General features: G+C 48.4%; 1 protein-coding gene across 10 annotated transcripts in view; it reads left to right on the top strand.

The window, feature by feature from the left end:
- LOC115096379 (scaffold attachment factor B2-like) overlaps positions 1 to 17,482 on the top strand; it is a 184,515-nt gene that overhangs the window by 107,621 nt on the left and 59,412 nt on the right. For 9 of the 10 annotated variants that reach the window (XR_003858057.1, XR_003858056.1, XM_029610892.1 and 6 more), the window contains 2 exons: positions 5,289 to 5,425; positions 6,335 to 6,625. Coding sequence is in view for 8 of the 10 variants with exons in the window: in XM_029610892.1 (XP_029466752.1) it covers positions 5,289 to 5,425; positions 6,335 to 6,625 (428 nt within the window). In the remaining 2 variants the exon portion in view is untranslated. The remainder of the gene's footprint in view (positions 1 to 5,288; positions 5,426 to 6,334; positions 6,626 to 17,482) is intronic. The other variant, XM_029610888.1, reaches the window with a different exon arrangement.

The following is a 17,482-nucleotide window of genomic DNA, read 5'->3' as shown; positions in this document are numbered from 1 at the left end:
TGGCTCCAACCAGAATGCCCCGGGCGGCAAGCCCTCTCAATGATGGGCAAGCCGGTCCATTCCTCTGTGCCACTAGTGGGAGGTCGACTGTCCCTATTTTACGAGGAATGGGCCAAGATCACATCGGATCAGTGGGTCCTCGAGGTGATAAGACAGTTACACGTTAGATTTTGCACGCCAACCCCCACCGCAGTTCCTAGTATCACCCTTCGGGCTAGCGGCAAAGCGGGCAGTCACCGAGACTGTTCAGCGGCTCCTAGATCTCGGCACTGTTGCTCTGGTGCCGTCTGCGGAGCTGCGAAGAGGCAGTTATTCCATTTACTTCGTGGTGCCCAAGAAAGATGGAGCTTTCTGACCCATACTCGGTTTAAAACGGGTCAACAGATGTCTGCGGATCCCTCGGTTCCGTATGGAGACTCTTCGATCAGTAATTGCTTCAGTCAGACCAGGGGAGTTCTTGGTGTCCCTAGATCTCACAGAAGCATATTTACACATCAGGATCCGGACAGATTATCAAAGGTTTTCTGTGTTGGGGCAGCATTTTCAGTTCCAGGCGTTATTTCGGTCTGGCCACTGCTCCCAAAACATTTGCGGCCTCCTGTGCGGTAGCCCTGTCCTTCTTGGAATTTGAACTTAGTTCTTAAGGCTTTGTGTTGGGCTCTGTTTGAATCGTTACCCCGGTCAACCTTGAAGGATCTTACTTTGAAGGTGGTGTTTTTGGTGGCTATCGCTTTGGCGCGTAGGATATTGGAGCTTCAGGCTCTCTTGTAGGGAGCCCTTTTTGCGCATCTCTGATTTTGGAGTTTCTTTGCGTACGGTTCCCTCATTCCTATCTAAAGTAGTGTCTTCCTTCCATTTAAACCAGTCGGTTGAACTTCTGTCTTTTTCGGATCTGGATAGATCGGATTCGCTTGCCAAGGATCTTCGCAAGCTTGATGTTCGTAGGGCATTGTTGGGGTACTGGAGGTGACCAATGCGTTTCGAGTTTCAGATCATCTTTTTATACTTTGAAATGGTCCCTGCAGTGGCAATAAGGTTTCCAAGACAACCATCACTTGGTGGCTTAAGGAATCCATCACTTCCGCCTATCTCTTGGACGGCAGGTCTTCACCCGAAGGTCTGAAGGCTCATTCCAATCAGTCTCGGGCGTCTTCCTGGGCAGAAAGTCACCAGGTATCCGGGCGGCTACGTGGAAGTCTCTACATACTTTTGCTTGACACTATCGCATGGATGTTCGGGCAACTGGGGCTGGTGGATTTGGAGAAGGTGTGCTTAGAGCGGGCCTCTCCGGATCCCATCCCGATTAAGGTAAGCTCTGGTACATCCCAGGAGTCTGGACTGATCCGGGTACGTACAGGGAAAAGAAAATTTAGGTCTTACCTTTGATAATTTTCGTTCCTGTAGTACCACGGATCAGTCCAGAGTCCCGCCCCTGTCATCTTGGAAGGGAATGGAGAGTCCGCTTTCTTTGCTGATTTATCTTGACCGTTCAATTCGGCACTAGCCTTTGATTCCGTTCTTCGCACGGGTTCTGTATCCCTTTGGGGAGTCGTTATGACCGCTGGTGATTGTTAGGTTACTGTATATAGTTAGTTTATTTATTTAACACTTTTTTATACCAACCTTCATAGTAATAACCATATCGGATCGGTTTACAAAGAACAAGGGTATAACTGAAGCAATAAATAAAGCGATTAACAATATTTATTTATTTATTTATTTAACATCTCTTTTATACCGATATCCGTTCGCACATCGCATCGGTTCACAATAAACAAAAACTTTTGGGCGGTGCCCTTATATGTAACAGATAACTTAGTGAACTAGGAAAAATACAATTAACTTTTGGGAGGAGCCCAAGTTACATAATGAATAAGGCAATGTTACATAATGAATAAGGCAAAGTTACATTTAACAAGGAGTAGAAACTTGGAAGCTTAAATAGCTGGAAAAAGATAAAGGCAGGAAGTATTGTAACATAATAATAAAGGATATGGGTTAAAGCTTAAGGTGCTTTAACCTGGAAGTGCCAGAGTCCATCTTTCGAGAGGATAGCAGACCATTCGTCCAGTTGGGGATAAATTCGTCCAGGTGAGAAAAATGGCGACTAGTGATTGTCTGGAGGATCAGCGAAGGCTTGGTGAAAGAGCCACGTCTTGAGTTTTTTTCTGAACGATAAGAGGCAGGGTTCTAATCTGAGGCTTGAGGGGATGTTATTCCAAATAAAGGTCCTGCTATTGAAAATGCTCGGACTTTGGTCGAGGAAAGGCGTGTGGCTTTAGTTGGGGGGAAATTCAGAGTACCTTTGAGAATATCTCTAATTGGTCTGTTGGAGGAGTGTAATTTGAAGGGGATTTCGAGGTCGAGTTGGAGTTCATGATGGATGAATTTGTGTATTAGGGTGATTGATTTATAAAGGATTCTAAAATTCACTGGTAGCCAATGTAGAGTTCTGAGGATGGGAGAAATGTGATCTCCACGGCTGGTGTTGGTCAGTAATCTCGCCGCGGCATTTTGTATCATCTGCAGTGGTTTGGTGGTAGATTTGGGGAGGCCAAGGAAAAGGGCACTGCAGTAGTCTATCTTGGCAAATAGCAACGCTTGGAGAACTGTCCTGAAGTCTTGGAAAAATAGTAGTGGTTTCAGACGTTTTAGAACTTGAAGTCTATAAAAGCAGTCTTTGGAAGTGTTGTTGACCATTTTCTTTAGGTTTAGTCGATTATCTAGAAGAACCCCAAGGTCTCTCACATGCTTATGGGTGATGTAGGAGTTGTGTGGGGATAATGGAAGAAAATTTTCTTCGTTTGAAGAGATGAGGAGGAGCTCCGTCTTTGAGGCATTGAGGACCAAGTTTAATCTATTGAGGAGGCTAGTGATAGATAAAAGAACATAAGAAAATGCCATACTGGGTCAGACCAAGGGTCCATCAAGCCCAGCATCCTGTTTCCAACAGTGGCCAATCCAGGCCATAAGAACCTGGCAAGTACCCAAAAACTAAGGCAGTTATTCCAGTGGGAGAGCGCTTTTGAAATAGATTCTGTAATAGGGATTAGTATCTGCACGTCGTCTGCATAGAGATAATGAATTAAATTAAGATCAGTTAGCAATTGGCAAAGGGGGAAGAGGTAAATATTAAAAAGGGTTGGAGATAGGGAGGATCCTTGTGGTACACCAAGGGTGGATTTTGTTAAGGGCAATTCTATATTATTAATTTTAACTTTGAAGGTTCTATTGCAAAGGAAGGATTTGAACCAACTGTGGGCTGATCTAGAGATGCCGATATCTGCTAGGCGATCCAGGAGGATGGAGTGGTTGATGGTGTCAAATGCCGCCGAGATGTCTAGCAGGACTAATAAAAAGGAGTGGCCTTTGTCTAGACCCATTATGATATGGTCTGTAAGTGAGATAAGGAGAGTTTCCGTGCTGCGTGATTTGCGGAAGCCATATTGTGAAGGGTATAAGATGTTGTGATCTTCTATGTACTCTGATAATCGGGTGTTTACCAGCTTCTCCGTTAGTTTGGCTAGGAATGGGAGATTGGAGATGGGTCTGAAGTTGGCTGGTTCATTGGGGTCTAGATTATGTTTCTTAAGGAGGGGTTTGAGTGCTGCGGTTTTTAGACTGTCTGGATAACTCCCTTGAGTTAGAAGGCAATTTATAATACTTGTTAAAGGTCCTGAGATCGTGTTTGGAATGAGAAGCAAAAGTCTCGATGGGATGTTATCTGCTGGATGGCTAGATAGTTTCTGTCTTTTTAGTAGGGATTCAATCTCTTTAGTGGATGTTGATTCGAAGCTGTCGAGCTTGGCTCTCAAGAATGAGTGAGGATTTTCGTCTGAAGTGAGAGGTTTAGTATTTGGAGGTAGAAGGGCGAGAGTATTCAGGATCTTTTGTTTAAAAAATGAGGCAAGTTCATTAGCCTTGGATAGTGCTTGTTCGTCTGGAATAGGCGGAGGGGTTGATTTCGTGATTTGAGAAACGTATGAGAACAGGGCCTGTGCATCATACTGGAGATGATGTATTTTATTGGCATAGATTTCCCTTTTTGTTAAATTCTGTTAAGTTTTTAAGTTTGTTCAATTCTGCTTTGACGTTCGTAATACTGCCAGACTGTAGGTGGCATCAGCCTATATGAGGTGGAGTTTTGTTTGTAAACTTCTGTCTCCATCTGCTAGAGGGGGGGGGGGCCCAACCCAGGAGTCTGGACTGATCAGTAGTACTACAGGAATGAAAATTATCAAAGGTAAGACCTAATTTTCTTATCTATGGAGAACACCTGTTGCAGGTAAGAAATGCCATTTTCCTTTTGCTTAGCTTTTTTGAATACTCAATGTTTTGTAGGTTCTCTCCCATTACTGATGATGCACATGTGAAAGCTGCACCGGCAGGAGCAATACTGAACAAAATATAAAATGTGAATGTTTGCTTTAATACTTGCCAAACAAAAGGGCTTACCTGATGGTCTAGTATATTTAAGCTTACTAAAAAGTAGTAGTTCTTCACTTATCAAAATTATTTCCAATCTCCTAATTTATTCACTTTCAGGCCAATACAGTAAAGTTCACAGGAGAGCAGGCGAGCACCCGCTATCCAGGCGAGTGCACAGGCCAGAGTCCTGTGTACGCGATTCAGTAAACTAAAATATTTAAATTAGGGCCAGCGGTAAAAAGAGGTGCTAGGGACACTAGTGTGTCCCTAGCGCCTCTTTTTGGACCGGAGCGGCGTCTGTCAGTGGGTTTGACAGCAGACACTCAATTTTGCCGGTGTCTGTTCTCAAGCCCACTGACAGCCACGGGTTTGGAAACCGGGTGCCGGCAAAATTGAGCGTCCGGTTTTCAAGCTGCAGGCCAATCTCAAATTTTATTTATTTTTTTTACTTTTTTTTTTAACTTTCGGGACCTCCGACTTAATATCGCCATGATATTAAGTCGGAGGGTGCACAGAAAAGCAGTTTTTACTGCTTTTCTGTGCACTTCCCCGGCGCCGGCAGAAATTAATGCCTACCTTTGGGTAGGCGCCAATTTCTGAAAGTAAAATGTGCGGCTTGGCTGCACATTTTGCTTTCTGAATCACGCGGGAATACCTAATAGGGCCATCAACATGCATTTGTATCGGCCTGTTTGTACTTCCAAATCATGAGGTAGAGCTCTCTTCTACATCTTTAAAATTTTGTAAGATTTTTAGTGTTTGTCCATATTACAACGGATTGATGATAATGTAGGCATTTTTGAGCTTTATATTCTGATTGAATAATCATCTTTTTTTCTACTTCACTACCATTCCTATAGAGCTCCAAAAGCCAAGACCGCAAGTCAGACAGCAAAGAGAAACGTGATATTTTGTCATTTGATAAAATCAAAGAGCAGCGAGAACGTGAACGCCAGAGGCAGAGAGAACGAGAGATCAGAGAAATGGAGAGGAGGAGGTGATTTGATGCTCATGTTTGCTATGATTCATGTTGAATGCTCGAAAAATGCCCATAATGTGAAATAACATAACTCCCAGCACACTTCATATTAGTGGTTTCCAGACTCTTTGAGAGAGAGTGATACTTAATTTTCAGGATGTTTTTAATGAGCTGTATCTAACTAGCTTAATTTCTGTTCCTGAAAACCAGATGTAGGCAAGAATTTTAACCTAGTTTCAGAGCTACTAATGACATTTTGAAATGCAAGCCTAATTAGAATTTTTGCCCTTTATGGCTGAAGTTTTTCTTATTCCTTTGGGCTTCTAGCTCATTTGAAACCAACCTTACTTGGGCTGCAATGCCAAGAGACTCATTCACAAACAGGGAGGTAGTTGGAGAGACCCCCTTATTTTATACACTAGTTGAACAATTGTGAAGTAATCTAAACAAAATTATATCAACAGCAATATTTCAAAAAAATGGATAGACACAAAATACACTGATGTAATGGAGTCATATGTTTGACATGGTTAAAACTGTTTCTGGGAAAGCACACAAAATAGTTTGTTCCTTGGTGAATTTTGATATTGAAGTAGCTTTACAGATGAGATTAAAATTCCCATTTTTCATGACCTGAACTTAAAACTTCCACCACCATTTGTGTGTCTAACAGCTGTGACTGACCTCCCTGGGGGAGGAGGAGGATGGAATGTAAATACTCCTTGTGTAGTATTCTCAGCTGCTGCTGGCCTGAATAGTAGAAGTTAAATCTGGCTGTCTTAACTCAGGTCTCTTGTATGCCACTAGCTTTGATCTGACCCAGAATGACTCTTAATGCAACTCCAGCTTAACTCTCCAAAAGATCTGAAAGTGGAAAATATAAAGTACTTATGTGAACGATATTTGAGAGATTAATTTTTACCCAAGTAGGGAACGTGACCGGAGAGAGAGAGAGCGTATGCGAATGATGCGAGAAAGGGAAGAGCGAGATCGACTCCAGAGAGAGCGTGAGCGGCTTGAATTTGAAAGACAACGTCTTGATAGAGAACGAATGGAAAGAGAGAGGCTAGAGCGGGAAAGGATGCGCATAGAACAAGAAAGGAGACGAGAGCAAGATCGCATTCAGCGGGAGAGAGAGGAGCTTCGGCGGCAGCAAGAGCAACTAAGATATGAGCAGGAACGGAGACCCTTAAGAAGACCCTATGATTTGGACAGAGGGTAAGAGCAAAGCTTGTGTGACACCGGTTTGCTATCAAATGTCCAGATGTCTAAGCTGATATATTTGCAGCTGAATGAATTGAAACTTCAGTATTGCATATAATTTAGGAAAATGCTATTCCCTGTACGTACCAGGATCAGTCCAGGACACCTGGGTTGTGACTCCGCACCAGTAGATGGAGACAGAGCAAGATCTGTCGGACTTGGCTACATATAGCCACGTGCCTCACACAGCCCCTCAGTCTTACTCTGTCTCCAGTAGATGGTGCAGGTGCAGTCACAGCCTCTGGCTAGGCCTGGTAGTTAGGCTTAGTTTTCTTTGTGTTTTTCTTAAAGGTTTAAAAAAAAAAAGGAAAGAAAGCTTTGGCTGTTAGGGAACAGCAGCAGAAGATCCTCTGGCTGTCCTGCCTCCCAGGGGGGTCTGAAGGTTGTGAGGGGACCATCCCCCCCTGGTAGAGGCCGCTGCTAGGGTCGAGGACCCCGCTTGCTAGTAGCGTTGGGGATGACACCGGGGAGCCCGGTTCACTCACCCCCGCAGGAGCACAGGCCTCAGGACCGAGGACAGCACCAAGTCAGTACAAAAAAAAAAAAAGTTTACTTTATTTTTGTTGCGCCTGCTCTCCGTTCCTTCGCGGGCTCTTCGCGGGGAGGGGGGGGGGTTGTTTCGACGCGGCGATTTATTTTAATTGTTTGATTATTTAATTTCAATTTGTTCGCTCGCGGTCCTGCCGGATGCCGCGAGGGTCGGCCTGCCACGCATGTCTCGCGCGACGGGGTTTGCTCTGCTTGTGTGGCAGGCGGTGAGGGACCGTCTGGGGCCGGTCGGGAGGGCTGGTCCCGGTCGGCGCGATCTCCGCCGCGTGCAGGGAAGGCTGCAGATGGGCCTGCAGATCTCTTACCTGTCAGCGCGGGAGTGGCGGCCATTTTGGGGTCAGTCCGGGAAATTTCGCAGGAGGCTGCGGCAGATGGCGGCATGCCTCCCGTGCTTTCCCCGCGACGGGCACCCTCGGGGGGGGGGGGGGGGGGGGCTGACTCACCGGTGGAGGCCAGCAGAAGTGACTTTTCGGAGTCGGACTCCTCTTTTTCCTCAGACTTTGCGCTTTTATTGCGCAAAGTCCTAAAGTACAAGGGCCACAAGCGCGGAAAGAGAAAATCTCGCGCCAAGGGAACCGCTGGCGGCTCCGGATCCCGGAAGAGAAAATCCGGAGCGGTTTCCAGAAGAAACCTCGCGCCCCCTAGCGAAAAGCGTCCCTTGAGGCGTGCCGCAGGACACGGACTCGGATTCTTTGTCGCAGGATGAGGAAGATTTGGCTGAAGAGCCCCCGGGGGGGGGGGGGGGTGTGTGTGTGTGTCGATGGTGCTATGGGGGACGGTTCTTCTCAGCCCGGTACTGGCAAAGGTGCGCAGGCCGTCGACGGCGATGACCCTAAGGTGGTCCGTCTATTTCGGAGGGATGAGCTGGCCCCTCTTATACAGGCTATCCTCCAGGAGCTGGGGGTGGAGGCACCTCAGGTGGTATCTCGGCCTGACGCAAACATGGATCCGGTGCTACTGGGTCTCATCGGGCCAGCCGTGGTTTTCCCGTTCCACTTTGCGGTGTCCGATATCTTGTTCCGTGAGTGGGACACGCCAGAGCTGGGTTTGAAGGTCAGCAAGGCCATGGATAAGCTTTACCCACTGCCAGAGGATGCCCTGGAGCTTCTCCGGTTGCCGAGGGTGGATGCAGCAGTGTCGGCGGTGACGAAGAGGTCGACAACGCCTGTCACAGGGGCCACGGCCGTCAGGGACATGCAAGACAGGAAGCTTGAGCTGCAGCTGAAGAAGATTTTCGAAGTTTTGGCCTTGGGGGTCCGAGTGGCCATCTGTAGCAACTTCGCCATGAGGACGAGCCTGCGCTGGGCCCAGGTTCTCCAGGCCAATGCTGACCTCTCACAGGAGGAAGCCATGCAAGCCGACCGTCTGGAGGCGTCGATAGCTTATAGCGCTGATGCCCTACATGACCTCCTTCGCACTTCAGCCAGATCCATGGTTTCAGCGCGGCGTCTCCTTTGGCTCCGCAACTGGGCGGCGGATGGGTCGTCCAAGGCTCACCTCGGAGTGCTACTGTTCAAGGGCAAGTTGTTGTTTGGCAAGGAGTTAGATGATTTGATGTTGTCCCTCGGGGAAAACAGGGCTTTTAAGCTACCTGAAGATAGGTTTCGGACTCTATCTTCTTTTTCTAGTAGGTCTAGGTTCCGGGGGAACAGGAAATCTCGGCCCCAGAGGTCCTCTGGTCCCTCCTACCGTGCGGGTTCCTCCCGATCCTCTTCTTGGCCGCAGTCCTTTCGAGGGAAACGGTTCGGGAGGCAAGGGGGGGCCCCGGGAGGCTCGGGGTCCAAGCCCTCCCAATGAAAGGCAGCCAGTCCATCCCTCGCATCAGCTCCAGTCGCTCGTCCCAAACGTAGAGGCTCGGCTGGAATTGTTCTACGAGCAATGGGCCAAAATAACATCGGACCAGTGGGTCCTCAGCGTGATAAGAAGAGGTTACGCGTTAGATTTTGCAAGGACGCCTACAGACAAGTTCCTGGTGTCCCCCTGCAAGTGTCCTCGGAAGTGCGAAGCCGTGGAGGGTACTCTGCGGCGCCTAGTAAGCTTGGGGGCAGTACTTCCCATACCTCACGACCAACGAGGCGAGGGCCGTTACTCCATTTATTTCATTGTACCAAAGAAGGACGGCACAGCACGGCCAATCTTGGATCTAAAAGGGGTAAACAGATGTCTTCGCATTCCCCATTTCAAAATGGAGACAATTCGGTCTGTAATAGCCTCGATCCGTCCGGGCGAGTTCCTAGCGTCCCTGGACCTCACGGAAGCGTACCTCCATATCTGCATTCAACTGTTTTATCAACGATGCCTCAGGTTTTGCATTCTGGGCAGGCACTACCAATTCAGGGCCCTTCCCTTCGGTCTAGCCACGGCTCCCTGCACCTTCACAAAGGTAATGGTAGTGGTTGCGGCTCAGCTCCAACGGGAGGGGTTTCTGGTGCACCCCTACTTAGACGATTGGCTGATTCAGGCCAAGTCCGAGAGTCTGTCTGCAAACGATAGACAGGGTCCTTCATCTGTTGTGCTCCCTGGGCTGGGTGGTCAATCTCAGCAAGAGTCATCTGGTTCGCACCCAGTCTTTGGAGTACCTGGGCGCCCGGTTCGACACCAAACAGGGCAAGGTGTTTGTTTCCAGGGAGCGGGTGTGCAAGCTTCAGAGTCAGGTACGCCAGTTATTGTCTCTTCGACTTCCGCTGGTTTGCGATTATCTGACGGTTTTGGGTTCTATGGCCTCAACACTTGCTTTGGTGTCCTGGGCCTTCGCCCATCTGCGTCCGTTGCAATCAGCATTGCTTTCCCGCTGGAAGCCAGTGTCAGAAGAGTTCCATCTACCTCTGCCGCTCCCAGCTCAAGCGAGAGCCAGTCTGCGCTGGTGGCTAGAGGCGGATCACTTCAGTCTTGTGCTCGTCGCCTTTTGAGCCCATCAAGTGGTCTACGCTCAAGGATCTCATGTTGAAGACTGTGTTCCTTGTCGTGATCGCCTCGGCCAGGCGAGTATCTGAGTTACAGGCGTTGTCCTGTAGGGGAACCGTTCCTGAGAATCTCAGAGTCAGGGGTTTCTTTGCGGACGGTTCCTTCCTTCTTACCAAAAGTTGTCGGCGTTTCATTTAAATCAATCAATTGATCTGCCTGCCTTCCCGGTTACCGACTTGTCGGATCCGAAATCCAGAGAACTGCGGAAGCTTGATGTGCGGAGGGTCCTCCTTCGCTACCTGGAAGTAACTAATCCTTTCAGGATTTCCGATCACCTCTTTGTTCTATTTTCAGGTCCGAGAAGAAGTGGGGCGGCTTCCCGGACTACAATCGCACGTTGGCTCAAGGAGGCCATCGGTTCGGCATATGTGGTATGGGGTAAGCCGGTACCCATGGGTCTTAGGACTCACTCTACCCGATCGCACGCGACTTCGTGGGCAGAGTCCTCGCAGGTCTCGCCTCAAGAGATTTGCAGTGCGGCTACCTGGAAGTCGCTGCACACTTTCACTAGGCATTACCGGTTGGATGTTCAGGCCATGGATTCTGGGGGTTTTGGAGAGAGAGTGCTCCGAGCGGGACTCTCTGGTTCCCACCCTCGGTAATTTGGCTCTGGTACATCCCAGGTGTCCTGGACTGATCCTGGTACGTACAGGGAAAGGAAAATTAGTTTCTTACCGGATAATTTTCATTCCTGTAGTACCAAGGATCAGTCCAGGATCCCACCCGTGTTTCTGAAGTAACGGAGAGTCCGCTCGCTATTTGATTGTTCATCTAATCTGATATGTAATTTCTGGTTTTCTTGGTTTGCTTCTTCAGTTGAGGAGCCTGGTTCCCGTTGGGGTTTTTGAATTGGGACCTTTTGGGGTTAGTTATTTAGCTTGTTCTACTTTGACATTACGTAAGACTGAGGGGCTGTGTGAGGCACGTGGCTATATGTAGCCAAGTCCGACAGATCTTGCTCTGTCTCAATCTACTGGTGCGGAGTCACAACCCAGGTGTCCTGGACTGATCCTTGGTACTACAGGAACGAAATTTATCCGGTAAGAAACTAATTTTCCTTTTTTTATCTCTCCCTGAGGCTTCTATTAGATCTTTCTAGCCTTTCAGTGAATTACCACATGCACTTTCACTGGAAGACCTTATAGAACAGGGCACGGCAAATTGAGGTCACAGGTGCCTAAAATGGCAGCACTCTTCAGGTGCCAGAAGCAACAGCATTGATAGTGGAAGGCAACATGGGGACCTGCAAGACAGCGTGCCCTCAAGTCCTGGGGTTTCTGTGGTAACAGGAAGCCCTGCATGAGGAGGGTTATGGACTGCTGCAATGCCTGTGAGCTTGCACTCGCTCAAGGGCCCCAAGCTGATTTGTTACTAATGCTGCTACCACTGCTTGCAGGTCACTGTCAGGTTTGGGACCAGCCATGATGATGGGGAGGGGAGGACTGAATGTGCACAGGCAGCTGATGATTGCCATGACATCTCTCTCCTCACCCTCCTCTGAATCTGTCCAAGAGGAAAAAAAAGGTTGCTCCAGTCATCAACCTGCTTTCTTCTCATCAATTAGCATTCATCTTTGGCCTGGTTCCCAAAGGAAAATTTTGCCACTGACCCGGGCCCAAGGGGATGTCTAGAGAGGGTCTTTTTTTAAGAGAGGTCTCAGTTGCAGGAGGGGTTTGGAGAAGGTTTGGCTGTGGAGGATGAGAAGAGGGGAAATGAAAAGATTGAGAGGAGCTGGGAAGATTCCGGAGTTTCGCTATGCACAGTACCCTCCTTTCTTCCCAAAGTCGTCTCATCTTTTCACCTCAGACGGTCGAGCTCCCCTCCTTTCCAGAGGGTGATTCGGGGCACCTGCGTTCTTTGGACGTCAAGCGGATCCTCATTCGCTATTTGGAGGTCACAAATGATTTTCAAGTCTCCGACCACTTGTTTGTGTTGTGGTCGGGACCGAGGAAGGGTTCCCCGGCCTCGAAGACCACGATTGCCAGGTGGCTCAAGGAATCTATAGTCTTAGCGTACATAGGTGCGGGTCGGGAGCCTCCACGGGGGATTAAGGCAAATTCCCTTTGCTCTCAGGCTGCTTCCTGGGCCGAGGTATAGTACATCTCCTCACAAGAGATGTCAAGTGGCGACCTGGAAGTCGCTCCATACCTTTGCGCGCCATTACCGATTGCATTTACCGTCATCGTCCACGGGGTGTTTCAGTGCCAAGGTGATTCGAGCAGGGCTTTCAAGGGCCCACCCAGTGTGGGAAAGCTTTGGTACATCCCACCATCTGGACTGATCCTGGTACGTACAGGGAAAAGAAAATTACTCCTTACCTGCTAATTTTCGTTCTGTAGTACCAAGGATCAGTCCAGACGCTCGCCTCTCATTACCATACCTGCTCGATATCTTCACTGCACTTCGTTTTCTTTCTAGTTCCTGTTGACTTGCGAGTCCGTTCTTTAGTTCGTTCTGCAAGTTCTCAATTCTGGCATCAGTTGCCTCATTTGTGCGATTGTTTTATGATTGTTATACTTGATCCAGCCTTGGTAGGTTGTTTTGGCTTTGATATTCTCGATACTGAGCTCCTGCAGAGGGTGCACATGTACTTACGCCAGCACCCTTCGAAGTCTTGTTCTGACTCCATCTGCTGGACGGGGGACATAACCCACCGTCTGGACTGATCCTTGGTACTACAGGAATGAAAATTAGCAGGTAAGGGGTAATTTTCTTATGAGGACAGAGCCTACCCTGTGGCCCTTCAGTGTATTTGTCTGTTTCCAGCAGGTGGAACAGCTCACCCTGTGGTTCCCTGTTTGTCTTCTTGTCCCTTCTGGGGATTTTTCTGTCTTTGTTTCTGTCTCTGTTTGGATCAAGCAAGTATTTACGCTTTATTTAAAAAAAAAAAAAGTTCCCTGTACGTACCAGGATCGGTCCAGACTGCTGGGTTATGCCTCCCTTCCAGAAGATGGAGTCAGAGAAAAGCTGAAAAGCACCCCCCTAGATATACTGGTGTGCCACCTGCGATCCCTCAGTATTTCTCTGACTCCAGCAGATTGAGAGGCATAACCTGCCGTCCTTATCCTTTCAAATTTAAGCTTGATTGTACAGGTTTGGCAGTACCTTTGACTAGACCAACTTCTTTTAGTTATAAAATATATAGAATAATCTAAGGAAGATTGGTTCAAGTTCGTTTTCTTTTTTACAGGGCTATGTTTTCACGTGGGCTGTGCGGGGGCATGGTTGATGGCAGGCTTGGCAGGGCAGTACCCTAACGCCTGATTCCCGGAGTTTTAGTTATTCCCTCTGTGGTCAGGGGGAGTATTCACCGGTGGGCTGGTCACTCTCCCCCCTGTCTGTTTGCCAGAGATGTCCATACCTCTGAAGGGGGCTCGTGAGTAAAATTTCAGGGAGACTGTTTATATTTTTGCAGGAGCTGATTAGTTTTCTTAATAATAAAAAAAAGTACCGTTGGTGACAGCCTCGTGGTGGAGTCTTCCCCAGCCTCGGCCTGCCACTCTAGGGCCCCGGGACTCTGGGGGGGTAGCCTGGTCACCCGGCACGATTTTACATCTCTTCAGCGCTTTTTTCGCACATTTTTGCAGTATTTACGCTTTATTAATTTAAAAAAAAAAATTTTGTTTGAACTCTGGATTCTTTTTACAGGAGACAGTCCCTGTTTCCTTGCTGTTGCGGGGGCCTAGGGGGGGCTTGGCCCCTTGTTTTATATAGCCTAGGCTCCCTATTCCTGGTGGTCCTCGGCTGCAGAGGTGGAAATTGGTGGTGCCAGTCACTTCCCCCTATACTTGTCTCCCTTCACCTGGAGGACTTATCTCTAAAGCTGCTTACAGAGATGTTTTTTTCCCCTGTCTGGGTTTTAAAGTAAAAAGGATCAGAAGGAAAGCTCATCTGTTTTACCTGCTCAGTCTTGCTGCCTTAGAGAGTTTGGAGCATGCACAGCTCATTCTGTGCCTCCACTCCTTCAGCCCCGGCAGCCCAGCTGATTTCAATTTCTGCCCTTCCTCCACATCGGGGCCATCCCACGATCCCCACTGTCTGGCTTGTGGGGATTCCTCTCTTCGTCTCTCTAGAGGAGGGACTCTGTTCTCTGTCTGCCAGGGGGGGGCGGGGTTCCTCTGTGTCCCCGATGCCTTCAGGAACCCAAGCCAGGCCTCTTAAACGCATGGCCGTGCCGTTCCCGGGCCATCAAACCGCGGAAACGGCATCCATTTTAGGTTTTTCACCTTCTTTCTCGGAGCAGCCTGAAGCTCCGGACCCAATTTTATTTTTTTTTTGGAGGCCCTCTTGCAGCTCTTGAATCCCCCCCCAAAAGCTAAGGTCCCTCTAGGAAGGCTCCAAGGTCTCTCACTTGATTTACTAGAGGTGTGTTATTATTGATGGCTAGTATGTTATCATTAGGGGAAATGATTAGCAGTTCGGTCTTGGACGTATTGAGAACGAGGCAGAGACTTGTGAGAAGGAGGTTAATGGCGTGGAGGCAGCTATTCCAGTAGTTTAGCGTGTCGGAGACTGGTTCCTTGATGGGGATTAGGATCTGCACGTCGTCCGCATAGATGAAGTATCTGAGGTTGAGGTTATCTAGGAGTTGGCATAGAGGGAGAAGATATATGTTGAATAGGGTCGGCGAGAGCGAGGAACCCTGGGGAACTCCTTGTTTGGCAGCTACCGGGTGCGATTCTTTGTTGGTTATTTTTACTTTGTAGTATTTGTCGCTTAGAAAGGATTTTAACCAGAGGAGTGCAGCACCTGAGATACCTATTTCCATGAGACGGTCGATGAGGATTGTGTGGTTCACTGTGTCGAACGCTGCAGAGATGTCTAGCAGAGCTAGAAGGTATGATTGACCTTTGTCAAGACCCAACAGGATGTTGTCAGTTAATGAGAGTAGGAGAGTTTCTGTATTTTTGCGTTTCCTGAAACCGAATTGCGATGGATATAGGATGTTGTGGGATTCGAGGTAGTCTGTGAGTCTAGTATTGACCAGTTTTTCCATTAGCTTGGCTATGAAAGGTAAGTTAGCGATAGGGCGAAAATTTGTGGGATTGGATGGGTCCAGGTTGGGTTTTTTTAGTAAAGGTTTCAGAGAGGCTGTTTTCAAAGTGGCTGGGACTGTTCCGTTTGTCAGAGAACAGTTTATAATGTCGGCTAAAGGTTTGGCGATGATGTTAGGAATTGTAAGAAGGAGTTTGGTCGGGATTTGGTCTATTGGGTGCGATGAAGGCTTCATTTTCTTGATGATAGATTCTATTTCCAGGGATGATGTGGTATCAAAAGATTCTAGGGACCGTTTGTGTGTTGGAGGGGCGTGTTTTTGGTCGGTGGTGGCTGGGAGTTGTGAATGGGGTTAGGAATGGGGTTGGAGGATGTTAGCGGGCTAAGTAGATTTTTTATTTTGTTGTCGAAGAAGACTGCCAGCTCGGTGGATTTGTTTTGTGCTGCTTCTTCCGGGATGATAAGCGGAATAGGGGAGGTGAGTGAGGCAACATATGAGAAGAGTGTTTTTGGGTCGTATATGAAGCCGTGTATTTTTTTTTTTGCGTAGAAGTCTCTTTTGGTACGAAGAATAGTGGCCCTATAGTGGTTTTGTAGGAGGCCCGTGCAGTATTAGTGGGGTTCTTCCGCCATTGTAATTCTTTATGTTGAAGGTTTTGTTTAAGTGTTCTTAATTCTGATGAGAATCAGGGTTTTTTGTTAGAACGGGCAGGATTAATATTCTTGGATGTCAAGGGGCATATTTTATCAGCTGCTGCGTGGGTGATGGTTAGCCAGGAGTTCATGGCAGTGTCCGCATTTGTGAGGTCCAGGTTAGTTAGTTCCTTGGTGAGCGTGTTGCTGAGAGTTCCATGGAGCATGTTTTTCTAAATTGGATCGTGGATTTGGAGATGTTGGTGGGTTTATTCTTTATGGCTATTTCCGTTTATATAATTGAGTGATCTGACCAAGGGATGGGGGTGCAGGTAGGAAGAGCAGTGGTCGAGATCGGATCATTCGTAAATATTAAATCTAGTGTGTGTCCTGCTTTGTGTTTGGGTTTGTTAATAATTTGTTTAAAGCCCATGGCCATGAAGGATGAGAGGAGGGCTTCACAGTTAGCTGAGGGAGATGGGGAGTCCACATGAATGTTGAAGTCTCCTAGCAGGATCGCTGGTGAGTTGGTATTGATGTGTTTGGCTATAAGTTCTATGAGGGGTGATGGGTCGGAGTCTAGGAGCCCAGGCGGAGCGTAGATGAGGCAGATTTGGAGTTGATTGGATTTGAATAGCCCGATTTCTCAATAGCCCGATCCCTCAAGGCCGTAGCCCCCACCACCATCCCGGTGGTGGGGGCTACGGCCTTGAGGGATGTCCAAGATCGTAAGCTGGAATTCCATCTCAAGTGCATTTTTGAAATCCTGGCCTTGGGTGTTCGGGCGTTGATCTGCAGCAGTCTCATGCAGCGGGCAAGCCTTAGGTGGGTCCAACAATTACTCAGCACCCAAGACCTCCCGTTTGCAGAGACAGAGCAGGCTGACTGGTTAGAAGGCGCTATAGCTTATGGTGCGGATGCCCTATAAGACTTGTTCCGGGTGATGGCTTCGGCGGTCTCGAACAGACGGCTCCTCTGGCTCAGACACTGGGCGGCTGATTCGTCTTCCAAGGCACAGTTGGGAACTCTCCCTTTCACAGGTAAGTTGCTTTTTGGTGAGGACCTGGAGCAGCTTATTAAATTCTTGGGGGAAAACAAGGTTCATAAGTTGCCTGAGGACCGCCTGAAACAGGCTAGATCCTTCTTCCCTACTTGTACCCACTTCCGGGGCCAACACAGATATCACCCAAGAGCTAGGGGCGCCTTCTCTATGGGAAATTCCTCCAAGTCCCACTCTTGGCCCCAGTCCTTTCGAGACCATCTGGCCTTCCGAGATACCGCTCCCCATCGTCCTGCGTCCAAGCCCACCTCCCAATGAGAATCTGCCGGTCCATCCCGCCATTCCCAACTTAGGTGTTAGTTTCTCTGTTTGTGGAGGAATGGGCCAAAATCACGTCGGACCGGTGGGTCCTCGAAACAATAGAAAAAGGCTAAGCCTTAGAGTTTTCTCACGACATCCCGGACCTGTACAAGGTCTCTCCGTGCGGCCACCGGAAGCGGGCCGCTGTGACTCAGACTCTCACCAGACTCCAGAGGCTGGGGGCCATTCTCCCGGTCCCGGTGGCAGAACACGGCGCCGGGCAATATTCTATCTACTTCGTGGTCTCAAAGAAGGACGACTCCTTCCGTCCCATCCTGGATCTCAAGAGGGTCAACCGGGCCCTCAAGGTG

Source organism: Rhinatrema bivittatum, chromosome 8 (genome assembly GCF_901001135.1).
Source record: "Rhinatrema bivittatum chromosome 8, aRhiBiv1.1, whole genome shotgun sequence".
Lineage (NCBI taxonomy): Eukaryota > Metazoa > Chordata > Amphibia > Gymnophiona > Rhinatrematidae > Rhinatrema > Rhinatrema bivittatum.
Note: the sequence above shows the minus strand (reverse complement) of the source record. Positions and strands in the feature narration are given on the sequence as shown.